At 55.1% G+C, this 25682-nt stretch overlaps 6 protein-coding genes across 6 annotated transcripts; 3 read left to right on the top strand and 3 right to left on the bottom strand.

Annotated features, from left to right (window-relative positions):
* Nucleotides 1-1305: 1305 nt before the first annotated feature.
* On the bottom strand, nt 1306-8527 carry COLE_05142 (uncharacterized protein; the record flags this gene model as incomplete). The annotated part of the gene is made up of 11 exons (XM_018427381.2): nt 1306-2656; nt 2692-3141; nt 3176-4353; nt 4390-4539; nt 4576-6829; nt 6870-7090; nt 7126-7360; nt 7396-7463; nt 7503-7708; nt 7747-8371; nt 8405-8527. The coding sequence occupies 11 exons, from the start codon at nt 8525-8527 to the stop codon at nt 1306-1308; spliced, it is 6861 nt and encodes a 2286-aa protein (XP_018279306.1).
* A 507-nt stretch (nt 8528-9034) lies between these two features.
* Nucleotides 9035-11417, bottom strand: COLE_05141 (uncharacterized protein; the record flags this gene model as incomplete). Its single annotated transcript, XM_018427382.2, has 5 exons — nt 9035-9684; nt 9721-10023; nt 10075-10393; nt 10432-10631; nt 10667-11417. The coding sequence occupies 5 exons, from the start codon at nt 11415-11417 to the stop codon at nt 9035-9037; spliced, it is 2223 nt and encodes a 740-aa protein (XP_018279307.1).
* An 879-nt stretch (nt 11418-12296) lies between these two features.
* COLE_05140 (uncharacterized protein) lies at nt 12297-14130 on the bottom strand (the record flags this gene model as incomplete). The annotated part of the gene is made up of 7 exons (XM_065626391.1): nt 12297-12448; nt 12482-12665; nt 12703-12917; nt 12953-13079; nt 13115-13227; nt 13268-13999; nt 14067-14130. The coding sequence occupies 7 exons, from the start codon at nt 14128-14130 to the stop codon at nt 12297-12299; spliced, it is 1587 nt and encodes a 528-aa protein (XP_065482332.1).
* Nucleotides 14131-14221: 91 nt separating this feature from the next.
* Nucleotides 14222-14556, top strand: COLE_05139 (uncharacterized protein; the record flags this gene model as incomplete). The annotated part of the gene is made up of 2 exons (XM_018427383.2): nt 14222-14380; nt 14422-14556. 2 exons carry the CDS (start codon nt 14222-14224, stop codon nt 14554-14556), a joined length of 294 nt encoding a protein of 97 aa, XP_018279309.1.
* A 792-nt stretch (nt 14557-15348) lies between these two features.
* On the top strand, nt 15349-16582 carry COLE_05138 (uncharacterized protein; the record flags this gene model as incomplete). Its single annotated transcript, XM_018422999.2, has 5 exons — nt 15349-15505; nt 15553-15848; nt 15904-16270; nt 16305-16381; nt 16415-16582. The coding sequence occupies 5 exons, from the start codon at nt 15349-15351 to the stop codon at nt 16580-16582; spliced, it is 1065 nt and encodes a 354-aa protein (XP_018279310.1).
* A 2469-nt stretch (nt 16583-19051) lies between these two features.
* COLE_05137 (uncharacterized protein) lies at nt 19052-19851 on the top strand (the record flags this gene model as incomplete). Its single annotated transcript, XM_018423000.2, has 4 exons — nt 19052-19129; nt 19181-19417; nt 19455-19553; nt 19600-19851. The coding sequence occupies 4 exons, from the start codon at nt 19052-19054 to the stop codon at nt 19849-19851; spliced, it is 666 nt and encodes a 221-aa protein (XP_018279311.1).
* Nucleotides 19852-25682: the final 5831 nt, after the last annotated feature.

Genomic DNA, 25682 nt, shown 5'->3' with positions numbered 1-25682 from the left:
GCGTCACTCGCCATTGCCAGAGCTACAGGAGCTTGTCAAGATGTTCAAACCGGCAGCAGTCTCGCCTAACACCCTTGTTCCTCAACACAACGGTCTCGACTACTTGCTTTTCGCCGATCTTCTCAGGGTGGCCGTCAGCAATGAGACGTACGACAAGATGCTAGCAGAGCGTGACCTCTACTTTGCGACGTCGACCCGCTTCGGACGGGCCTGGCTTGCACGGACGCAGGGCTTCCAAGCAGAGCTCTTGGCACTTGTGCTGGCCGACTCGCAGAATACAATGGCTTCGTGGTCAAACCTCGACGATGGTCTTGCAATGCCACAGCGCGACAATCGCGGCGCGTGGGTCCTTGATCAGGCCATGCGGATTGCTGGATCCAGCGTCCAGACGCCCTCTCCCTCAAACATGAGGTCTCAAGGCACCCCTGCTAACGCTGCCCGTGGCTTTCACCACGTCCAGAAACCTGTCCGCACTAGTCCGAGTTCCAGCCCGACGCTCCCTACAGGGTCGCCCCGTGTCAAGAAGGAGGCAACTGCACTTCCGCCTCCTGGAACTTCCGCTAACGGCGACGCCGCTCCGAGCACACCGTCGCCATCTCGCAACGCGAGGCCGGCCACCTCCTCCGCACGGGTATCGCTCTGCAGCTCAAACGGGGTTATTAGGCCTGAGGCATCACTCGGGGCTGCTTCCTCCCGTATGTCTGCCGGAGAGACGAGGGTGTGCGAAGCAGCATCCGCCGCAGAGAAGGTGGGCGCTTCCACCCCGCCGGCTGGTCGTCATTTCAAGACGGAATCGTCGCGGACTTCCAAGTCCCAGCCATCGCGAAGCACAGCTCGCCCCGCCTCGCGCGGGCTCAAGCGCGAGCGGCGCGAGTCAAGCTACCGCGTAAACATCGCTCATCTCGGCGACTTGGCCAGTGCTCGCAGATGTGGCACATGATTGCTCCAGTATATGCGGTTCGTTATCCTCCCCGTTTCCATGTTCACTTGTATCACATTTGCTTCAAGCTTCTGCGCGTGTGTCCCAGCACTGCAGCCCCTGTAGCCAGTCAACAGAACTCGTCCCCATCCCCTGTATCCTCCCTCGCATGTACATTTCACTCAGAGCGATTCGAGGAGGCTCCCTCATCTTTATGTGGCATTCCCGCTGCTGGAACGCAGTGTTGTAAGCGAAGCATGTAACCAGTGTGCACTATCCCGCGTTCTTATATTATGCATTATCGCACAAGTATCGCACTGCTCTATGGCCTCCTGAGGCGCGTACTCTCCCGCTGGAATATTAAAAGGTTTCGGACGCAGCAAATGTCATCTCTGCGTCTGCTCATGGGCATACTCCTCGCGAGGGTAGGGCACGTAGTCCGTCTTGCTGCACAGCTCCTCGAAGCGGGCGTTGAAAATGGTCTCGTCGATTGTGTCCTGGGCCAAGAGGCGGTGGACGTGGACATGGCGCTCCTGCCCAAAGCGGCGGATACGGCCGATTGCCTGAGTCTCGGTCGATTTGTAGCTGTACAAGGTATTGGTGAAGAGCGGTCCTAGGAAGATGACATGGTTCGCCACGGTAAGGTTGGAACCTGCCGCCGAAGAATCGTTGAGCTTTAGGAGTAGCACGCGCGCCGCGTCCTTTCCTCCATTCTGGAACTTGCTGAGTGTGTTCGAGCGAGTTGTGCTCGCGCCTGTGAGTTGCGCGTGGGAGATGTTTCCGTGAGTGAGGGCCTCGGAAAGCTTGGGCACGAGATCGTCCCATTGGCAGAAGACGAGGATGCGCTCCTTCTTCGGAATCTTCTTGATGAGGTTGACAAGGTGGAGAAGCTTGGCGCCGTACCGGCCAGATGAGAGCTCCCCTTCGATCCCCAGCGACGACACCTTGACAATGTTGGTGTGGCGGACGGGGGCGTGACAGTCCGCGCCCATCACGCATCGTTGATCATTCACATTCTTTACCATACACTCGTAGCAGGCGACGTGTCCGCAGCACGAGAGGAGGGCCATCGGCACATTCTTTTGATTCTCCGGGTAGTGTCCGCATGCGGAGGCCTTCAGCACCTCGATCGCTTCGTTGCCATTGTGCTGAAGTTTGCGCACGACCTCAAAGAACCGGAGAGAGCGCACCCGAGCAACAAGCTCCTTGGAGAGGCGGCGCAGCAGATGAGTCTGCTCGCGAAGCTCCCACTTGAAGTCGGCGAGCTTGAATTTGGCAGGAATGGTTGGAATTATGCCGTTCTCTGGTACGTCTGGAATTGCATCCGACTGGACCCAGCATTGGCGGAGGATTTTGATGAGGCGCTCGGCGGCCTCAGCATCCCCGTGGTGTTTGGTCTTGTCGCGCGATGAGAATACCCAGTCGCGGAATGGCTGCGCCTCTCCCTTTTCGAAGCCACCTTTCTTGCGGATAGCCGCCTGCATCCCGACAGCAAGGTTGATGGTTCGGCGGAGGTCCTCTTCGCATCCTTGTAATTGCTGGCGACGCGCATTGGAAATGTGCTCGCAAGCTTCTCGCGCAGACTTGGCGTCCCGCTTCTTATCCGTCAAGTCCAGGGTAAAGTGGCAGCACCGCTTGAGAAGAGCTTCCTCTGCGGTCTTCGAGTCTGCAAGGGCTTCCTCAAGACGAGCATTGCGATCGCCCTGCGTGACATCCTTGAGCTTGGTCTCCTTGCGCCTGTCATCAGTATGACGCTTTCCTGGAACACCTACGCCTGCATCTCAAGAGCCTGAAGGTGGTGCTCTAGCTCCAGATAGACAGCACCTTCAGAAGCCGGTAGCTTGAATGTGTGGATGTGTTCCACTGTCGGAATGTCGTCGATCTCCGCCAAGTTTTGGCGGACGAACTTATTGAGGAATTCCTGGGCGAGGTCATCACGACGCCTATGCCATGCGGCTGAGTGGGTTTCCCGGAAGGCGTGGAACCGCTCCGCCGCAGTTTGCTCCTTCGCGCGAGCTTTCCGGTGTGCCGAGCCTCCTTCGGTGTCGCTTGAGACACCGAGGTGAATGCCCATGAACGTCGCAACGCTCCGGATTGACGGGAAGTCTTGGACTGGGGGAGTTCCGGAGAGCACCCACTTGTAGCACGAATGCAGGCGGAGGATGGCAGGAAGAGCGCGATCCTTAAGATATGTGAATTCGTCGGCAATGACTCGTCGGAAACTAGTCTTAGCACTAGATTGATGTGCTCACTTACCGGAACATGTGGAAGACTGGGCATGTCATGAGGTTGAAGTCCTTCCTGACCCTTGAGCTATTGAGCGACTCGGGCCCACTCGCCTGGCGGAACGTCGGCTTGGGCATGGAAATGTCGAAATCATCCTCTTCACCATCATCACCTTTAGCCTTCTTCTTGACTGGCAAGTCGTCGTACTTGTCGCGGTATGCAGCACCCTTAAGCCGCTTTCCGAAATTGGCAGCCTTCATCTGCTCCTTCTTGCGCTCCACCTCCTGCTCTGCAGCGTCATGAAGCTCCTCCATCTTATCGTGTGCGGCACCGGCACCGGCGGTCTGGAGAATCGCTGTCTGGTCCAGCAGTGCTTTCAGGGCTGAGTCAAGCCTATCAGCGAAAAATCGGCCACCGTTCGCTTCGTGCAGCCACTCTAGCGGTTGAGCGGAAAGGTACTCGAAGCGCTCCCAGTACAACTCGGTGTCGAAAAGCTCAGCCGCAACAACGATAAGGTCGGCTTTGCGGAGGTCGGCAATGCTCTTTGATTGGAGCGACTTCATAGATTGGATGACGACGACGTTGAAGAGATTGCCGGTAAAGCGCTCTATCTCACTGGGCCACTGCTTGCTGAGGTGTCCGGGAACAACAATTAGCGTGGCCTTGAGGTCGATCAAATGCTCCGGCGCAGGCTCTGGGGCGGGATCACCCTTTGTTTCAGCAGCCAAAGCCAGCGAGATGATAGTCTTTCCGTAGCCAACTTCATCAGCGATGACCCCGCCACGGACCATAACTGGGCGCTCCGCTTTGCCTTCGGCTCGCCAGCCGAGCGACGGCAGAAGTGCCTCGGAAATCTCTTCCTCCACGAACGTGTGATGTTTGCCCTCAGCGCGCTCCTGCTCGAGCATCCACCACAATGAACGCAGCTGCTCGGGACGAAGTGGCAACTCGAAATTTTTCGGTTGCGAATGCTCGGGGTCGCGTTTGTTAGACGGCATCGAGAAGACACGCGGTTTCTCGGGCACATCGGTGGCTTGTCCAGGCGTCAGTCGCCATGAAAGTCTGACCTTTCCCTTCGCGTCGCTGCGTGGCAAGCGGGAGAGAGCGCGGTGGGCCAGGGAGACAATGTTCAGGCCAATGCGGAAAGATCCGACCTCGTCCATGTGCCGCAGCTGTACATCAAAGGGTGACGGGCGATTCTTCAGAGCCTACTGCGTCAGTGCAGGAGGGGTCCCTCGACTCACCATCTCGTACCGTGCTGCCTCGAGGGGGTCCTCGAAGGCGGTAATGGTGGCCTTGGTCTTGCGTCCGTTCTTTGCCAGTTTGCCGGCCTGCTTGATCCAGTGGATTGTGGGTGGCAGCGGCGCACAGGTTGGGCATTCAGATCCGGAAATCTGGCCATTAGTGCTGCTCCCGCAGAGTCCACTCACCTCCACGTCTCTGAGATGGTTCCAAGATGTAAAGCGGTCCAAGGACGGGAGTCGTTCGGTGATCCAAGCCAGGTTGGAGAAGGTGGCATTGCCGTTATGGAGTAGGTCGACCTGAGTCCACTCTTCGGACTTCCACATGGCCTCCGCCCTGTCAGACTTCAAGGGAACATCGACAGATAAAATGGCGACAGACTGCTCGCACGAGTCGGAGGCTGCGCAAACCGCCCGTGCGGAGACGGGGATGGCGTACGTGGCGTCGTCGCGGTGAGCGGCGTTGTCGTTTACTACAATGTCCTTGCCGCCGACAGCTGTGAGGCGGGCTGCAGAACACCAAATCCAACCACCATCCACAGTCATCTTGATCGACTCAGATGGCTTGTCTGACTCACGCCATTCCGGCGAGAGTGACGCAATGATATCGCGCTCTGACGTGTAGTCGAGACGCTCATTTGATGTCGAGAACACGTATCTGTCGTCCTTAGGATCGCCACACCTAGTTGGGTCGAGGAAAAAGTACAAAGAAGGCTGATCATTATCGGAGGTCTTGACATGGAGGGAGTTCTGAGCTTGGCCACACAAAGGAAGTAGCGTGTACGTTCCCGACAGGCCACGGTCCAGGGCGCGAGTGGCTTCTGGGGGAACGTCAAGGGTAAGCTGGCTCCAGCGTGTTTTACCAGCGAATTGTCCTCGCAAACCGAGGCCGGCCTCCCAGGTCGGAACGAGGTCCCCACTGCCACTCATCTGGACGGTGAAGATCTGCTGCGTTGGAACACACAGTTCCCATTTGCCGCTCAGCACATCCTGGCTGGATTTGTCCAGACGCATACGAGCGACTGCATGGCGGAGAAGAGCTCGGAGTCTGCTGTTGACGGGCTCAGAAGCGGGCGCCTTGACAGTGAGACGCCACTCCGGGGCCGAGTTGCGGAGCCAGCATTCGAGTATGGCGCTCGGAGCCTCGTAGATGGCGGTCCACGTGTTCTGTCGCTTCAGGTATCGGAAGCGGAATTCCATGTCGACGACGGCTTGCGAAACAGCATCACTCCATAGCTCCCAGTCGGACTGCTCCACTTCGCCCTTCCCGTTGGCCTGCGCTTCTACACGGAGCTTCTCGAGCGACGAGGGGTTGATGCCGGCGATCTGGACACGCATTGGTAACAACTCCTTGAACTGCTGCTCAAACGCAGAAGGTTCAACGCGGTGGGTATCGCAAGGTGCGTAGACGTGCTCGGGGCGACCGCCGCAGCCGGTGCAGGAGCGATATCCGCATGCCCCGCACTGCATGATCGGCTTCTCTGCTGTGCCAAACTGGCCCTCACAGACACAATGCCTCGAACTGCGTTCCGCCTGGAGGAGGACTTCAGCAATAGACGCGGTCGATACCTTGGCAAGATCCAAGTCATGCGACTCCAGCACATCCTCGCCGATAACTCGATCGGCCGGTGCCGGCAGTAAGGCATCTGCCCGTCTCTGCTCTTCAGCGCTCTCCATGGCATCCTCGCCCTCCGGGATAGTTCTCAGCGCGACATGAAATGCCGCCAGCATGGACGCGCCGACGACCGTGGTGGTCATCGCGTTGCCGGCGAGATCGGCCAGTTGATCCTCGGTCTCACTCGTGAGGAGAAGTTCACGAACGGGAATTCCTTGAAGTGCGAGTGCCTCACGACCAGTGACAGGGCCGCCACGATTCGTAACCCAAGGGATCATGTTGGGAGTCAAGCATGGGGCGAGTGCCGTCTTGGAGTATCCGGCTTGACGATCGACGTTTTGGCTTACGTTCCAGATGATTGCCTTGAAGCCCGAGTCAATCCCTTCCTTGGCCACGCGAAGTGTCGAAATATCCAACAGGTCAACAACGCGCTCTGTTTGGGCCAACAACCAATCGTTCCAGGTCCAGTCGAGGCCCTTGCACACGCCGGCTTCCTTCCATGCTGTGAGAGGTCGAAGAACCCCCAGCTCCTCGTCGGCACGAGCACGCGCATGGCGCGATTCACATCGCCCCCAGTCTGTTGGTTTGCGCGCGGTGCCGTCCTTGTAGTAGCGCTCCGCCGCGAGGTCAAGGCGGGCACGGTGGATGTGAGCGTCGTCGGTTGGAAGCAGGAAAGCTTCGAAAGGTGATGACCATGGACGCTTCAGGTCCTTGACGGTCTCCATCCATTTCTCGGGGAGATGGGTCGGGCCAGCTTTGGTCATAGGGGTCGCCAACAAGTAGATACGTGTGCGAGTATGTGGAATGTAGTACTCCTTGGTATCCATACTGCGATTAGATGGAACTGTTCTCAAGGTCAGAAGCTCACCGAGTGTAGTTGGCGTCGTAGTTGATCTCGGCAAAGTATTCCACAACCTTGTCCCATGGAGCACTACAGACGTTCTCCAGGATCACAATGGGCGGCTGATGCTTCTTCACCCATTGCAGCATTCCGCGGAAAGTGCGGCCAGACTCGCCATTGGCATCAATGCCTTGTTTCTCGTTGTTTAGTCCCGAGTAGTCCACACATGATGTGCCAGCGATTAAAATCTATCTGTCAGCACTGTATAGGCAATGCTTCGTACGTCGATGTTTCCTGGCACTTTCCTGAGGGATCCATAAGCGGTGTGCGCTCGATCTTTACCGAGTTCCGTGACGTCCCGGAAAAGGATGGGAGGGGCAAAGTTACGCTCAATGTAGGCCTGCTTGAAGGGCTCGATTTCACAGGAAAAAACATGTTCGAAACCGAGGGTCACGCCATGCTGCTGCTTGACAGACTTCGCGATCATGCCAAGTGCAAGTAACGGCGATTCGGTGCCCCTGGCGTCAGCTACATCGCTAAAATCACAATTCACGAGCACATGGTGGCGACACGGAGCTTGCGGCCGTTCAGACGCTTAACTAGTTCAGTTATCTGAGGTAGCTGTTCGCGTCAGTGTGCCCTTCTCACTCCAAGACTCACCCGCGAGGTCAGGTGATCAAAGATGGCTTCGATGTCGTTGATAGGAGGGAGATCGTCGGCCAAGGTCATAGCCTTTACTGCACCGGAGGAACCCTTGGGGCGAAGAGGTAGAACACCGCTTTTGAAGGCGCCCAGTTTGACAGGTGCTTTCTTCGGACCTTTGACTCGCACTCCCCAGCCCCCGTTCTTGGCTCGCGCAGCTGGCTCTGATTGTGTCAGCGTATCGCCGGACGCATGTGCTTACTGTCGTCAACCGCGTTGTCATCGTCCTCCGAGACCAGTTCCGCTTCTGGTTCGTCCTCGGGCTCCTCAGGATCCGATTCGAAGCTCTCGTCCCCGGAGCCATCTGAAACAGCGATGAACTCATCCTCAGATTCCACGCTGGGTGCCCTTGACGGGACTGCTGCATAGTTCTCTTTCTCACTGTCGGACTCGTAAGGAACGGCGGCCTTCTTCTTCGCTTTGGGTTTGGACGCGTTGCCCTTGTTGGCGTGCTTAGCAAGCAACGGTTTACTGAGGACTTTAGAGGAAAGCTTCGCGGAGGTGGGCCTCCGCTTGTTTACGCTGTTCTGAGAGGCTGTGGAGGATTTGGATGGTCTGCCGCCCACCATCAAGGCGAAGATGGTGCGCTGAGTGGGCCGCGGCTTGCGGGGGTACTTCTTGTAAAACGCGAGGACGGGTGGATCATCGTTCTCGAATTGGTCACCTTGGGTCCAGGACCGCTCCTCGACGGGATACCCCTTCCAGTGGATGAGATACTCGAACATCGGCGTGTTGCCGTAGGTTCGCCACCGGCTATCAACGATGTAGTCAACCTCATACTCCTCATCCTCGAGCTCTGGTACCTCCTCGTCACTGTCGAGGTCGGACTTGTTGTCAGCGACAGCAAGGCGTCAACTCACCCGCTTGCGTTTGTTGTCTTTCGTGCTCGGTTGTAATGGAAGCACGTCTTCGTCCGATTCATCGCTGGAGTCGATGATGGCCTTGCGAGGAACGCGAGCGGATGCTCTCCGCTGCGTAGTCATGTCGGTTTGTGATTAATGTTGGTGAGATGGTTGATGAAAGGATGAAGGGAGACACGGCGGTGGGCCACCCATGTGATTGGGTTATTTGCGGACGCGTCGCGTGAAGTCATACACGCCGGTGGAGGTCATTCAACATTGCCTCCGCTGCGGAGACGCGTCGAGACCCTGAGGATATCTATCTAGCCACCACCTGAAAGAACGTGAGGTGCACCATCGCTTGCTATATTGGTGTGATGCATCACCAACGCTAGAACGATAGTAGCCCACGTTGCCCCTCATGACTGAGGGATATGAGAGGACACCTGGAGCGTACAGAAGGATGATCACGCTCCGGTTCCCACAGACAAATAAAGCAGTTTCACCCTCCTCGGACCGACATTTTTAACATTGCCTCGACCTCCCCAGATTGACAATTGCCTTGTCAGCTCTCTCCGCTCAGGCAAGTCACGATCGGGCCAAACGGAGGAGATTGATAATGTCTTGCATGATCGTCTCAGGTCGCCAACACTAATCTAGCTCATCCTCTCTGTTGACCGACTCCAACTCCCCATTCAACCCAGCACGTTGCAAAGCTCTGCGAAGGGCGACGGAGCGCTCGTCGACCTCATCCAGGAGCAGAAGAAGCTGTGCAATCTCGTCCTTGGGTGTCGCGGCTGCCCGACGATCGAGGACATACTTCACTGCTTCAGCGACGTCGTTCTCGTACCCAAATCGTTGAAGGCGCTTTTCCTTGTGCTTGGACTCGGGTTGCGCGACGTAGGTGTATACGTTGGAAGCGACAAGGACGGCGATAAGCGCAGCCATAAATGATGCCTTGCTGATAGGCGAGTCGCTGAGGAGATCACTGATGGTATTGTAGGCGGTGCCGATGCCGGAAGCGATCGAGGTGAAACCGCTCAGTACAGAGTCAAGAGCACCCTGTAGCTGCCAGTAGTCGGCGTCTTGTCGTGCACGTCGGTTCTTGGCAGCAAATTCCTGCGCTTCTGTTTTGATACTTGTTGTTCCACCCTTGGAAGCCTCTTCCTGGACCTCTTCAGCGTCCTCAGCACCAGCAACGGTGAACTCGGTTGGGTGCTCCTTCATGTACGCTCTCATACCGTTGGCGAGATCATCGTGATACTGCTTCTGGCCATCGATCGCCGACTTCTCGATGATGCCTACGCGTCAATCAAAACGGCCGACTTACTACTCACCCTTTACCCAGGACTTTCCGGTCCACTCGACTTCGGTGGTCACAACAACGCGTGTGGACCCTGGACCGGCCCAGGTGAGACACGTGCGCGTCTTTACACTGAAGACGCCCCCACTGGGGACATCAGGTGTTCGCGTGGTGGTGATCATTGAGATGTATTCGTCATAATCGCAGTGGTCTTGCATGTCGACGATGTGGCACTTCGTCTGCTTAGGCCCAATAGAGCCATTCAGAGGCTTAATGTAGGAAGTAGAGCGATTGAGCTTGCCTCCCTCGTCGGGCCGCCAGTCAGATGACTCAATGTCTGTAGGTGAGCCAAGGTCAATCACTCATCGCAAGCGTATCCAAGCCACACCTTTTAACTTCTGGTTGTCAGATAAGAAGCAGCGGTACCACCCGCTGTTGAACATGAGGTTGTAGACTTTGTCTGGAGAGCTCGGGAAGGTGGTGTCGAGGGCAAGCTCTGTGTAGTGTTGTCCCGTCTTGCTGCACAGACACTCCGTCGATGAATGAGTCGCGGCGGGCGCAGGCGAAGTACCTTCGGTAACAGAGGCCGGGCGAGAGGTGCCATTCGGAACTGCGTTTGGCATTTCTGCACCCGGATGGGCGATTCGCCAAATGTTCATGAGTACATCAAAGGTAGAGTCGCGAGAAATGAGTGAGGCAAATGTGTACTGCGGTCAGCCTGGCCTACTGGACAACAAGTATGCACCTTTTCCTTGCTGGTAGTTACCCCGATCGCGTTGGGAATGACTAACGCAGTCATTTTCTTTTCAATGGTCTGCACTTCCGCGAAGGGAATGACCACATCGGTGATCCACCCGAACAGGTTGGAGTGGAAGCAAATGTGGTTTTCTGAGACGTATAGCCTGCCGTGAACGAGAATGTCTTTTGCCAAAGCACAGCCGTAGTCTTCTGATCAGCGTTGACACACAAAGTGAACCTGCCTTCAATCAAATAGTCGCCCTCGTCCACGGTGGGAAAGAGCCCATGAAACTCGGCATTGCGGCGGTTGCTCGCCACCGCGAACCCGGTCACGGGAAGGTGATCGATCCCATCATCCTCGCTAACATTCTCGCTGTCGTCCTCGGAGCCGTAGCCGTCATCACTGTCATAGTCCTGGGTGCTCAAGAGATACGGGGACCTGCCTACCGAGACGGCTCTTTGGGAAGATGCGCCTTCTGCAGGCTGTAATCCGCTCTTGGCAAGCGCGGCAGCGATAGTGTTGCCTTGGGATATCGCAGATGATGTAGAGGCGCGTCGTGAGCGGCGCCCCTTTTTCTTCTTGCGGCTCTCGGTCGCTGGGGGCGAGTGGATACGCTCGGCAACTCGCTGCACTATTGAGTCTCTGTGAGCTTTGCGACCTTCTCTCGCGAGCTCATGCGCCTGGTCCGTGTCGAGGGCTTCAGACATGGCTGCCTCGAGGCCGACGGCGTGGGCGCTAACCACGTCTGTCGGGCTGTCGCAGTAGGCGTCCGAGACGACAAGACGTGGTGTGTCGACGGGCACGGTGGGTACGCGGTCCGTGGTATTGGCAAGAATGGGAGCAAGGGGCCTTGCTGTGGAAGTGAGGCCGGGCTTGGAAGGCGAGGGAGCTAGCTTGGGCGAAGCGAGAGAGGGGGCTTCTGGATTATGTTCTGCCGAGTCTGAAGAGTGTGTCAAGACACGAGTGGGCTTCCTCGAGCGAAGTAGCGGCATGGATGGTTATGGGCCTCGAGCGAGGGAGGAGGTCCAGGAGGGGATGGCGGGGGGCGGGGAAGGGGGAAGGCTCGGACGAGTGGGTGTTGGCGTCATCACTTTACTCATGGGCCGCGGCTCGCAGACCTCTGTGATGACAGCGCGGCCGATCAGGGACAACACCTTGAGTATTGAATAGTGGACATTAGTCCTGTGGCCCTCGGCCCTAATGGCCTAATGGGCTAATGGGTCTGGTCGGGTGGCAACTACCTTTGACCACGTGGACAACGGTTTGTTACGTCAACAGGACCCGATCCATGCAACAGGTTCCTCGTCGTCCAACGACATTCGCTGCAGCGCGGCCTGCAGGAGATTGACAGCGACCGTGGGTCAAACTCTGCGGAAAACGGCACTCTTCATTTTCTATCGCGCTTGCGTAGCTCGAGAGATCGCGAGAGATGATCGCCTCCTTGCTGTCCCCAAAACGCTATCGACTTCGTGCTTATTGACTACGGCACCGCGATCAAAAGTGTGTGGGGCATTGTGACTCACGCCGTCATGGGGGCGTACCCTACTGCGCGAGCCAAAGTAGCACCCAACTATTGCTCTGAGATAGCCTTGAACCCTACGAGTCAACCTTGCTTAAGGAGGATAAGCAAGGGTCCGTAGGCGGCCTCTGTAGATAGAAATTAGTTGAAGAGAAAAAACGAGGCGTGGAGATGAACAAAGACTCATTGGCGGGACATTGCGGAGCGTCACCGTGGGAAACTTAGATGCCAGAGTCATTAAAGCAGTCGCGCCAAGACATAAGTACTTCTGATTAGAAAACACAATATGCACACATAATGAGGGACAATGCTAACTCTGCATCGCTATTCAACACCATGCTTTCGATACAAGCTACTCCTTTGCAAGGGACTTGCCGCTCATCTCCGCGGGCTGAGGAAGACCCATGATGGAAAGAATCGTGGGAGCGACATCCGCGAGCGCGCCATGCTCCTCCGTCACCTGCAAAGTGCCCTTCTCACCAGTAACGATGAACGGTACACGGTCTTGGGTCAGTCATGTAGACACCAAAAGCTTACTCGTGGTATGAGCGGTGTGGGGGTTACCAGTCTCCAGGTCGATCATCTGCTCGGCATTACCATGGTCGGCGGTGATGCAGAACACGTAGCCGGCCTCCTCGCATGCGTCATAGATAGTTCCAACGGCCTTGTCGGTCGCAGTGATGGCCTCAACAGCGGCGTCGTAGACACCGGTGTGACCGACCTGAGATATCAGTACATAATCAGCAGCGACCACTCACCATGTCGGGAGGAGCAAAGTTGCACATGACAAACTCATACTCGCCCGTCTTCACGATCTCAGCAACCTTGTCGGCAACGGCCTGAACGCTCATCTCCGGCTTCTTGTCGTAGGTGGCAACCTTGGGGGAGGGGATCATCACGCGTTCCTCCCCGGCGTACTGCTTCTCAACACCGCCGTTGAAGAAGAAGGTGACATGGGCATACTTTTCAGTCTCTGGTGGTCAGCCAGACTCTGGGAGTGCCACCCACCGGCAATGTGGTTTTGCTTAACGCCCTGCTTGCCGAGCCACTCAGCAAGAACGTTGTCCATGGAGACAGGGGGGAAGGCGACAGGGAGCGTCCATGCCGGGTTGTAGCGCGACATGGTCGTGACGCTCTGGACGTCAGTGACGGCGCCCCATCATGACATACCAGATTCTTGGGGATTTCGACGTCAATAGGCTTGTCGTCGTCAAAGGCCAGCAGTGAGGCAATCTCGCGCATTCGGTCCGAACGGTAGTTGAAGGTGAAGATGGTGTCGTTGTCTGTTGGTTGAGCAAGGTCCATACGTCCAGGTTCTCTCACCGTGGAGGCGGGTCGACTGATCCCCGAAGATGAGGGGCTTGATGAACTCATCGGTCTCGTTTCTGGCGTAGCAGTCCTCGATAGCCTTAACGGGATCGTCTGACTTAGTACCGACGCCCTGAACTAGAGCGTCGACGGCGATCTTGACTCGGTCCCAACGCTTGTCACGATCCATGGCGTAGTAGCGGCCGACAAACGTGACGAGCTCGCCAACGCCGATCTCCTTGATACCATCGAGGAGCTGCTGGACGTACTTATCAGCCGACTTGGGGGCAGTGTCGCGGCCATCGCCAAAAGCATGGATGTATACGTGCTTGACGCCCTGCTCCTTAGCGGCACGAAGGAGGGCGAGAAGATGAGTGATGTGCGAGTGCACGCCGCCATCTGACAGGAGACCCATAGTGTGCAGGCGACCGTTGTTTTCCTTGGCGCGCTTCAGGCACTCAACCACTGCGGGCTGGTTCTTAAACTCGTCCTTTTTGATCGACTGGTCAATGCGGACAATGTCTTGCCAGACGATGCGACCAGCTCCAATGTTCAGGTGACCGACCTCGGAGTTGCCCATGAGGCCTTCCTTGAGACCGACTGCGAGGCCCGACGCCTCAAGCTCAACGAAGTTGTGCTTGTCACGGATCTTGTCCATGTTGGTGGTGTCACCGTGGAAGATGGCATTGCCCTTCTCGTTCTCGGAAAGTCCCCAGCCATCGTGGACGCTGTACAGGTCAGTGCTATTGGTGACGAAAGACGAACAGCAGGCAGACCTTGTCTGGATGTCAGCGGAGCCGGGGTTTAAGCTTACGCTTCACAGTGGTCTTCTGCTTCTTCGAGTCGTGCTGAGGGTCTTCGGCGGGACGAGCGGCCATTTCGTTGATGTGAAGGAGAGAGAATGTGTGGTGGAAGTGTTCAGATATCCCATGATGAGGACACAGGTCATTAGGTAGACGCGATTGGGGCATGGTACGCGCGGGCGAACCTCTCCGACGTCACAGGGCGAGGCTGTCCGCTCCAGCTCTTTATTCCATCCGCCCTCTATGTGGTTCTGCGAGCCCGCTGGCGGCATGGCAGTTCATTGCGCGCCTGCCGTCCGTCAATTCCGTCAATCGACCGCGACCCGTGAGGCCGCGAGGCCGTTGCGAGTTCTAACATGTGCACAGCGTGTGGCCTGGGGAGGTCTTGGTTCTCACTGTTCACTCTTGCTCTGCCAGCTGCCAGGAACAGGCCTGCTACGCTTGCCGGCTGCGATAGCTGCGATCAGGTGTGTAGGTAGAATAGCACTCGTCTTCCGTTAATCTGTTGACATGCGTCGGCTACGTATGATCATGCTCGCAGTAACCGCAGGAAGAGTCGTCTGAAAACTCACAATCGTTTCTAAACTGCGTCCGCAACCGTAAGCGACATTTGCCGGAAGGAGCATCGAGCTGGAGCGGGCAAGTGCAGACAATAGAGGGTTGCATGGGCTCCGCAGCGCCAATGATACAAAGCTGTGAGGAGATTGCAGCCGCGCTACCCGTACTATTCGATGGTCAACGAGAATTCGACAGCTACCAACGGCGGCGTGATCAATGGATCGATGATCGGATAGCAGCGGTACCGCTGCTCGCTGATCGCTGATCGCTGAAGGTATCAATGGGGGCGGAAGTATTTGCTGTACCGCCACTCAGCCTCTGCTGATCTGCGGCCTGCGGGAGCCAGCCCATGAGTAGACCCTGACCACCTTGGCCTTCCTACCCTGCGTCTATGCAGCTTAGCCACCCCTTTTACGGCGCGACAGCTGTCATTCTACCCTGCGCCCCCTGCCAACCCCTCTCGCTCCCCTTGGCCCATCCACCGCACCGCACCGCTTGCCCGCGCACCTAACAGTTCACGTTTCTGGGTTCAACTCATCTCTTCATCTCACATCCCTTCATTCTCACCACGGCGAGCTGGCTCGGCCACGACCTTCTTCCACGTCTATCTCCCCGTCAAGCATTTCCCAGTTCACGCGCGCAACTATCCTCTCATCGACGACCAGATCACTCTCGCCTCCTGCTGCCTCCACTCCCTTCATCCATTCCCCTCGTTCCATCCTCTCCTCGCCCAACATGTCTTTGAAGACGGCGCCCTTCAAGTTTGGGTCGTTCGACTGGGTCTGCGAGCGCGCATCGCTCATCGTCTGCCCCATGTTGGGTGAGACTGGCATCGAGCCCACTTGCTATGCTCGCAATGTGCAGCTCGGACGCCAGATCATCTTCCAGCCAGGTTTGTCTCCCTCCTGCGAGCTGTACACCCAAGCTGACTCTTCGCAGCGACATGCTTTGTCCACATTGCCGCGCTGGGCATGACGCTCATTATGCTCTTCCACATTCGATCCAAGTACACGGCGGTAGGCCGCAAGGAGATCGTCCTCTTCTTCTACATTTACATGTTCGTTGAGCTCTTGGCCATCTTCCTCGACTCGACCGTCATTCCCACTCACCATGTTGTTTACCCTTGGTTCGCAGCAGTATACGCCGGTGCTGTTGGGGCTCTTTACTGGTGCATCCTCGTTAATGGGTTTGTCGGCTTCCAGCTGTATGAGGACGGCACGCCTATGAGCCTTTGGGTAAGTGATAGAGATCGCGGAGTGGCTTCACGACGGCTGTGCTGATTCCCTCCAGTCGCTGCGCCTGAGCTGCCTGGGCGTGGGCGGCATCTGCTTCGTTATTGCTGCCGGCACGTTCCAGAAGTGGGGTTCGCTCAACTATAACAATCCGATCGGTCTCTTCATCACCTATCTTGTCTACCCCTTGATCGCGGCAGTCGTCTACATCGTTTCTCAACTGATTTTGGTGGTGCGAACTCTCGACGATCGTTGGGTCATCGGTGACATTATCTTCGGCGTGGCGTTTTACGTCATTGGCTGTGTCTTGCTCGTCGCGTTCAGCATTACCATCTGTGATGCCGTCTCCCACTACATCGATGGCGTTTTCTTCTTCCAGCTTTGCATGCTGTTCACTGTGATGATGATCTACAAGTACTGGGACTGTGAGTTGGCCCTCGTGATCAAGCTGATCATCAGCCATTACCAAAGAGGACCTCGAGTTCTCCGTTGGCTCGAAGGTCGCGGTCTGGGAGGTCAAGGACCCTCTGCTTGCAGTTAGTCTGCTCAAGTCCGTCTGCTAACCACAGCCCAACCCAGAGTACATGGAGGATGATGGCCAGTCGGCCTATGGCGGCGCCGGCGGTTCGCTCGTTGGCGGCTATGGCGGCAATGCCATGTACGGCAACTACAACCAGGGTTACTCAAAGTCCCCGTCTTACGACCAGTTCAATGGCGGCCACAACTCGCACTACTAGACAAGATCTGACTCACGATCTCCCCTGTACCGGACATTACGTATGCAGTGTTTATGCGATTCACCTGTGAGAGTCGACTGATTGCCCTGCTGCCTAGCAGCTACGGCAGCGCCATTCCTACCTTGATTTTGCTTCTGACAGAGCGAAGCCGAAGAACTGCGCGCAAACTCATCCGCCCCACCGACACTACTGCTCAGTCATAGCCTGGAGAAACAGTATTTTACTGGTACCCGGAGGGGGGGTAGGGTAAACGAGACAGATTTAGAACGTAATGGTGCGCCGAAACTCGCATGCTAAGACGAACTCGAGGAGAGGTTCAGCCCATAGCGTTTGTCTAGCGGCACTTGCCGAGGCATCAAGGCAAGCGCTGAACGACAGGGTGTTCCACCTGTCGCTCGCAGATTCCACTTTTTTACGTCCTCGCAGTTCATTTCCACAATTCCGCCTTTGTCAAACGAAATTGACACTAGATTGTCGATCGTGACAAGAGGTTGACAGAATACGAGGCTCTTCTGGGCTGTCTATCGCTCTAAACTGATCTGAAAAGGCGCTGACACATGATAGTGGGCTGCCCTCACCTCATACCCTTTCGATCGCCTGGTGAAGCAACCGTGGAAACTGACACGATAGCGCTGCAGCCCTCTGCGGGTTCCGCCGTATCTGGCCACGGGGCGCTCCCCCTTGAACAGCTTACATCTTCTCCCAAGCTACCACACTGGTAGCAGCAAGCTGATGTTGGCTGAATTCGCCTTGACATCAAGGGTTGGAGCATGTCATCTTTTCAGTCATCCTCTCACCTTTTGACTTCCACTAGAGGTAGAGCAGGCACATGGTGTGTAACCGTCATTCTCAAATGAGAGATTATCGATCAGTGCTGCCATCGACACTGCCCATGACAACGAAACTCTACTACACAGATGGTTAATCTGAAAGGGAGAGCCCGCATGTCCAGGCATGTCCAGTTCAAGAGCCTCCCAGTGGTTCTTTCAAAGAGCAGTCGTTCCTCGGCAAGCGGGTCGGGAGCGCCTAGTTGTTTTAAGTACGGGCAATGGCCGTTACAACAACAATGAAAGTACACCTCGGGGCTTCGCTCTTGAAAACTCCAGTGTCGAGTGGGCTCTCCCCGGCGGTTAAAGGCCTACTCAGCGCCACGGCCTCGGTGCTGACCAAGTCGGCTTCGTTCTCAACCGTTCACCTCGTCTTTGCCTACCTGACTCGTGACGAAGCCGGTTGGGGACAAGGCTGGGAAACCTGAACGTCACGCCCATGTATTCAGTCTTTGGAAACTCTCTTCCACATTCATATCGCCATCACATTGTCACTTCCCAATCTATCAGTCTAGTATTATCAGCGGAGGCCTTTGATTCGCGGTGCCAACCTTAGATGCAGTAACTGCAAATCTCTACCCCGATTTGAACTCTCAAGTCGCATGAGTAGCTGCAGAAGAAGGTACAGAGTTAACGAATCGGCAACGCTTTCTTTGGCAGGGTGATCGGATGCTTGGCTGGCTTGCGGTATCTCCCGTGCTGTCTGAAAGGACGTTACCATTAGCATAATCAGGCTTGCGTACGGCACACCTCAGATTCTGTGCAGGGATGGAACAAGGACCACTGCCACTCTCGAGGTCGGCCAGCCGTACGACCAGATTGTAATCGAGCGACCACCTCGTGGAGCTGTGCGCGCGCTTCGGTGACGAGTCGGCCCCTCAGGTCTCAAACCATCGACGAGGCAGAGAGGAAGACCTAAATCTTCGTGGGGGCTACGAGGCAACCAAACTTGACAGTGACTTGCTTCAAGTTGGACGCTCAGTGTCCAGCACCTGGTCACTCCCTTTCGCGCGCTGCATGGGCAACAATCTCCATGCGTGATGTGGGCTCATTAGCATCTACGTCGAGGTCTCAGGTGACTAAGGATGAGCTGTTCAGGCCAATTCTGAAATGGAGGTGACGACTGTTGCGAATGTCTTGGACCCGCTTTGTCTCATGCATGGTCCAAGCTCCCCCATATTGGATGCGAGTCACAGCAACATAGCGTGGAGGCTGCGCTGAAGGTCTGCGGTAGGAGGCAGATAGGTGTAGTCTGCAGATCTGCAGATGTGGTGGGTAACGGGAAGTAATGGAACTGGCCTGGTTCCTAGATCCTAGATGCGCCAGCGTGATGGGTGGTTAGCGGATGGCGGAAGCACAAAGAGGCTCTGCGCCGAGCATGCCGACGATCCGACGTAGATCTAAAGGGCTCACCTCGAAGAGTCATTTATCGATGGTGCCTGGCGAATCCGTTTGGCACTCAGTCCAATAGGAGGTGGGATTGTCGCTCGGCATGCCCTCCCACATGTGACATGTGCGGAAGTGGGGGGAGACGTCGTTGCTTTGATCGGCTATAAAACGAAGACATCCCTCTTCACAAGTGTCGTGAAGTGCTTTAGCATATCCTGTCTCCTCCTTGTCCCACGTATCTCGACACCTCACCATGGTCCTCGTCTTCTCGCTTCTGGCGTCAGCCTTGATGGCGTCGGTGACTTATGCTCACTTCACGCTGGACTACCCTGTAAGATTGGTCCCCTGTTTTATTCTCTATTCACTACTGACTAACGCTCAGCTCACCCGTGGTTTCGACGAAGACAAGGAGCCCGAGTTTTGTGGCGGTTTTAATACGGCAAGCGCCCAGCGCCAGCCTGTTCCTCTGAACGGAGCGGCTATCTGGATCAATTCCCATCACCAGTTGGCAACCGTAGATGCGTTTCTGTCCACGCAACCTGATCCGAAGACGTGGGATGATTTCAACTCGACCATTAACGGCACTTCATCCATCATGATGGCATCGGACTTCTTCCAGGTACGTCTGAGGGAGTAGAGCAGCAACTGAGACACAGGTGGCTGAGGGTGTCGCCTGCTGGAATATCAACTTCGCCACCTTGCCGTACAATCTCACCAACGGCTCCCAGATCACCCTTCAGATCCAGTATAACGGGGTATGTCCCTTTGGCGATTGGGTCAAGGATTAACTAACAACGGCAGGGTGACAGCCCCCTGTACCAGTGCACAGACTTGGTCTTGCTGTCGAATTACACGGTGCCCTCGAACTACACGTGCTCGGAAGACGCCGCCGCGGAGTTCACGAGGACCCGGAGCAGTGGTCCTTCAGCAACCTCCCAGGCAGCTTCAGTCTCTTCTGCCGCATCCACTGGACAGAGTAGCAGTGCCTCTAAGGTTACTTCCTCTGTGGGCATGCTCGCAGTAGCTGCTGCCGCTCTCGCTGCAGTTATGTAGGCCATCTTACGTCTCAATCCAAGTGTATTGATGCGAAAGTGGTTATTGGAGCGGACGTGTTTGTCCAATGCAGACAGAATGTCTTACAACTGCCCAGACAGGGTGAGGGTCTAAATGCGGCATGATTTACGTCAGCGACCTGCGTCAATGCTAAAACGGGCCTTTCAAAACACGTGCTTTTCACTAGGAGGATACAATTAGGAGTCTTCAAATCTTCCTTCTGTAAGTCAGTTGGCTGGTCAGTACTGCCTGGAGCATCGTGCTTCACGGATTGAGGAGGACTGATAGTGGTTCGCTGCTCAGACGGATAGATTTAGGACTGGAGGGGCAGGTGATGGGAGAATGCATCGAATGGACGACTCTATTGTTACGCGCACTCGTACGGGTAGATCCGAAGAAGTTCACGTCTGTATGGCTTACCGCCGCTGTGACTCCAATGCAGCGTACTAGACCAGCTGTAGTGATCATGTATGCAAACAAAATGCGAGCGCCATCACTATTCGGCTCGGACGGAAGTGGGCTCGGCTTAAGTACACTCCCATACCCGGCCCACTTTCGGTTTCTGAACATCCGTTTACCGGTCCACCATAAAAATACAACCACCCACCTCCGCTCCATCACACTACTGTGGCCACCTTCACTTCAATCAACTCTACAACCGCGATGGGCATCTCCATGAACGATAGCCTCGAAGTTATCCCGACGCCTTCGCGGCTTTTGGGTTTGGAGTGCTTCAAGGCCGGCAATCTGTGGACACCCCCGGGCAATCGCGGCGTGTTCGGAGGACAGGTTATTGCCCAGGCTCTCATGGCCGCAATCAAAACTGTTGAGGGGCTAGAGCTGCATTCTACACACGCATATTTCCTGCTGCCGTGCGACTCGCGGAAGTCAGTCACGTATGCCGTTGAACGGCTACGAGAAGGCAAGAGCTACTCGACTCGACTTGTGCACGCGATCCAGAACTCGGAGACAATCTTCACTCTCACGGCGTCGTTCTCGCGACCTCCAGACCCTACAGGAGGCAAGCGTTGGCAGCGCGACTTCCCGGAGAACGTACGGAGCTATGAGGAGTCATACGAGGACCGTTGGGCGGACCACATCAACAACATGAGTGACTTCGGGCTCAAGTAAGTCAAGCCAGGAGCTCTCCGACGGCAACTGACTATGAAAGAGTCGCAGACACGGAGGAGAACAAGGCCGCTTTCCTCGCTAGCAACGATCGCGTGATGACTGCCGTTAGCGGGCGGCCCCAGGATGGCCCCTACTTCTCGCAACGTGCGATCTGGCTTTCCCCTCACCTCGATGGGCGACCCATGACGCCTAACGAGGTTCGCGCCATGATCGGCTACATGACCGACTCGCAGGCGATTGCGACACCGGGCCGGACAATCGGGCTGAGCGCCACTTCCAACCCCCGACTCGGCATGGTTGCTACAATCGATCACACGATTCATTTTTACCCCCTCCCACCTGACTACGATGGCTCCCAACCTCTCCTGCATATAATGGAGGCTCAAGTTGTCGACCTTGCGTCTGGCCGCGGACAGATGGTCGGCCGGGTTTACACGCAGAGCGGAGTGCTCATTGCCACGACTAGCCAGGAGGGAGTTGTGAGGGCCCGGAAAGAAGGTGTCAAGCCGCGAAGGGAGGCCGCCAGGCTGTAGGGAGTCGTTTATGTCGATTTCCTATGTTCTGTCGTTATGGTGAATTGAGCAGTGCGCGTTGGAGCATAGTAGCCTTGCTTGAGGACCATGTGGTGTGTGACCTGTGGCCTTGAGTTGTGACGATTGTGGTGCTGTGCTCATCGATGCGAGAGCAGTTTCGCAGCGTGTCCGGGCGTAATGTCACCCTAGGCTCTCACCTCGCTAACGCCTGCGGTTGATGTGGTCATTGCTGGGGCGTGCTAAGCATTCGCGACCTTCGGTTTGCAGCAGGCTCACTCGAGGTGGAGGAGCATTGACGATGTTGCCCACCCAGGCCAGCTGGCGCATCCCACATCCCCGCACGATCCTTGTTGACATCCTCCAACCAGCTGCGTTAACCACACCAAAGATTACTCAATCTGGGGCTTTTGAGCTGTCTACGTCTGAACAGGTCATGTGGACTTCAATACGTTTGCAAACAGTAGTGATCTCCTCGGTGACAGGAGATCAAAGTCACGCCAGGACGACAAAGAGTCTGTTTACATAATTGAGTTGTGCATGAAGTCTGAAAGCACTGTTGATGTTCGAGTTGGATAAAGCGACGGATTTGAGCATTGAACACCCTGTACAATTGCACCACCCTTGAAACTTGGAGCATGGCGTCGTTTGTTTGTCAATACGAGTTTCTGGAACTCCCTTGGGCCGCGACATGTCCTTTGCACAACTGCCCCACTTTGACACAATTCCAAGGTAAGGGGGCTTCTCTTCATTGCATAAGCCGGCAGGCCTGGACGCTTCCTGCGTGAGGTTCCCGCGCATTCTCCTAATGTCGCCCACATGATCAAACAGTAATTGTAGAGGCGTTACACGCAGACCGCTGCCCTGACAGTGGTCAACAATGAATGACCCCTTTGAGCGATACTGCCTGCTACCTGGTTCTCACGTGAACATGCTCGAGAGTTATCACGTGTAGGACTATGCACACGTCAGACAAATCGCCTCATATTGTACGATATGATGTTCACAACTTGTTGACAACGGTGAACCCGTCTTGTTGAACCAAACAGTTATGTTGGTGACAAAAAGTGAACGGTTGCGTGGATAAGTTGGCGCAATGCATATCCTTGGTGCAATAGTCAGGCTGGATAACCGCTCCTCAAAGTTACTACATCTTGGCAACGGAAGCAGGGTTCCTGGCCATTCCCACGGCCCCTGGCTGTTCTGAGAGAAAGGATGCAGTTTGATACGACACTGTCTCAGCTCATAAAGACGTGGACGTCATGTCGATGACAATCACCATCCCAAAACATTTCACATCATGATAGTCAAAGTAAGCCTGGTCATGCTACACAGCGAAGGAGTTTACTGTGATCCAGTTCCCTATAGCTGTAGGCCCAAAACATCCTGTTGGAACACCAGAACTCGTAGATCGGCAATGTCGAGAATATTCCATTGAAGCATGTTGTGGCCCGTAAACGATACTGTTCGATAGATCACTCCAGACATAACGGACTAGAATGCATCCTTGAGTCAACATGTATCACTGTTCACGTCTTTGGGCAGGATCTGCAATGTCTTGACATCGGCTCAAATGACCTCATGTCAAAGTGTAGGTATATGCCGCCAGGCTGCCACTGGAGGCGGTCGAGAGTGTTGCGCCTTGAGTGACTGCTTCCATGATACTTGGAATGGGCCCTTGGCGATTGCGGGAGGAACTGTTGATATGCATAGTAGGGAATGCTTGCACGACTGTTTCGGAGTGGGTATTCTTTCAATCAAGCGCTACACATTTGTTGAGGGAGGACCTGTCGTAGGTACAAAAATGTGAGAAGAGAGAATAGTAACGATCACTCAATGCTACCTGCATGAGGCGAGCTTTGTCGCTGTTCCCGCAATGCGCTACCCAAAGGCTGAGCTGCGATTCCGGCTTCGGGCGAGGACTTGCAGACCATATAATCACCTCGTGTGGGTAGACGGGGAAGGTCTCTTGTTGGCGCTGTTTCCTGTGCTTCCATGCGAGCCAACCGGTCTCGGCCCGCAACAACGATGTGTACATCACATGACCTGCTGTCGTAATATCTTCGCTAAACCTCCCAATCGGTTGGTCGGTCAGGTATGTGGAAAAGTACGCCGCAAGTCATCCATCGGTTACAGGAAAGTAAAAAACGATTCACAACTTCATGCGTGATTGAGACATGACACTGCTTGTGCACTCCATCGCATGTTTAGTTTGAGGTGAACCAGCTGAGATATCATTGCAATCGTGGTCGACTTCAGTAGTCCTTTTCAATAATGAACGTCATTGATCCGTACCATCGAAAGATTCCAAATCTGTGCATCCGTTACAATGGATAAGTCAAGGAAACTTCGTGGACAAAATACATCCATGAAGCCTCAGGAGGTATCAAGAGAATGTTCCTAAACAATCTGCACAATCATAAATGCTTAACAAAGGCGCAAACCACCATAATTGTGTGGGTATGTCTTCTGGCTATCGCTCCATGTATGCTTCCAAAGTCTCTATAGCTGTAATGTTTACGCTCATATAATGCTTAAAAGAGGGAGGTGCTAATTCTCACACAGTGAGGAAGATTCGGGCAATGCATCGGTTCGGGCAATGACCCTTGTGCAGGATGTGTGTATTCAATGTATCACCACGCATCTATCGATTAATGACTCTCAGTACTGGATGGGACTATTCTGTGAAGTCGACCGGGCGGACCCGACAGGACAATACTACATGTATCAGCTCACAAAATTACTACTTCTGGCATTGTGAAAATTGTGGGCACACAAATATACCCAATGAAGCAGTCTGCAGGTGAGGCTTTGAGCACCTGTCGATAGATTTGAGACTCATAATCCAAGGACGCCAGCTGTCTCTACCGACTGAGTCAGGGATTAATGGACGCATGCGACGACTACGTTCAGCCAAACTCCAAAGTGCAATTCAAGCAATTCAAGTGAAACATTCCGTTTCCACAGGGTGGTATTCGGATCATCTCAGTCTGGCTCGCATTTGGGAACGTCGATCATGTATCTGGAGCAAGGTTGAGTACACAAGGTGATGGTCAGAGAGCACTTCCATGTTCACAGGCCGAAAGACGTCTCGATGCGCTGGGGATCTGCTTGACTTATTTATTATTTTGGAGACCAAATTGGTCGACAACTCTTCTGAGCCTTCCCATCCACAGGACCTGCAAAATGCTCGCTTGTGCGTTAGCTATTGATAGCTGGGCTCCACATCTGCATCAGGCCGCCCATTTCACGTATTACAATGATGTCTGAAAGGGGTTGAATCGGTCCTCCGTTTCCGTGCAGCGATAAAGTGCTAGCTAGTGAGTGCTATTAGGAACAGACTGGCCAGCCTGGCATGCCCGACGATTCGAATGACATAGCTGTGGAAAGTACACTCATGAATGCGCAAAACAGCTAAAGTGCGCACCCGCCGCCGTAGCACCAAGCGCCTTCTCGGAGGCCACAACCGATGGGAGTCGCTCTGATGGTTCAAAGGCGCCTCCTCGTGCACTCGGCGGGCGGATTGATGATCAATTTGGCGCGGAGATTGGTGCGTGGGGATGCAGGGGAAGGGCGAGGCTCAGGTCACTCTCTAGTCAAAGACAGATCGTAGGAGCACGTTGTATTTACGCGTTAGTGTTCACATGGACAAGGGTGATAAGATCACGAAAGGTCGGTGTGCACCTAAACTGTCGAAACAGAAGTTGCCGATGAGTATGCCCGGCCCCCTTACATTGCCACGCCCACCAACTTACATCAACCGAATGACGCTGAATGATGCATGTTGGAGGGCAGACCCGTTGGCAATGCCTCTCTCACTTTGCTCACCGCTTCTAGTTTGAGGACGCACTTCACATTGGCTATCATCGCTGATGGTTCCGGAGTGATGATAGCAAGCCTTGAACAGTTTTGGAGGGGACGAGAGAGACGCGCCAGACATGCTACACGACAAGATTGATGAACCTTGCTCAGCTGCGGCCCACTATACATTGCACACCGTCTTCATCACTTCCTGTACTTTGCTTACAACCGTCAGACCCATTCCTAAAGGGTTTCCCCTATAAGGTTGCATTTGCTGGTGCCCGGTGTCCTTCTATGCATGCTTCGAGGGACATTTGTACGAGGCAAGTCGCACAGCTGGGACTGTTGTATGCTTCATTGCATCTTCTA

The sequence above is a fragment of the Cutaneotrichosporon oleaginosum genome (genome assembly GCF_008065305.1).
Source record: "Cutaneotrichosporon oleaginosum strain ATCC 20508 chromosome Unknown ATCC20508_contig04, whole genome shotgun sequence".
Taxonomy (NCBI): domain Eukaryota; kingdom Fungi; phylum Basidiomycota; class Tremellomycetes; order Trichosporonales; family Trichosporonaceae; genus Cutaneotrichosporon; species Cutaneotrichosporon oleaginosum.
This window is presented reverse-complemented; position numbering and strand designations above follow the sequence as displayed.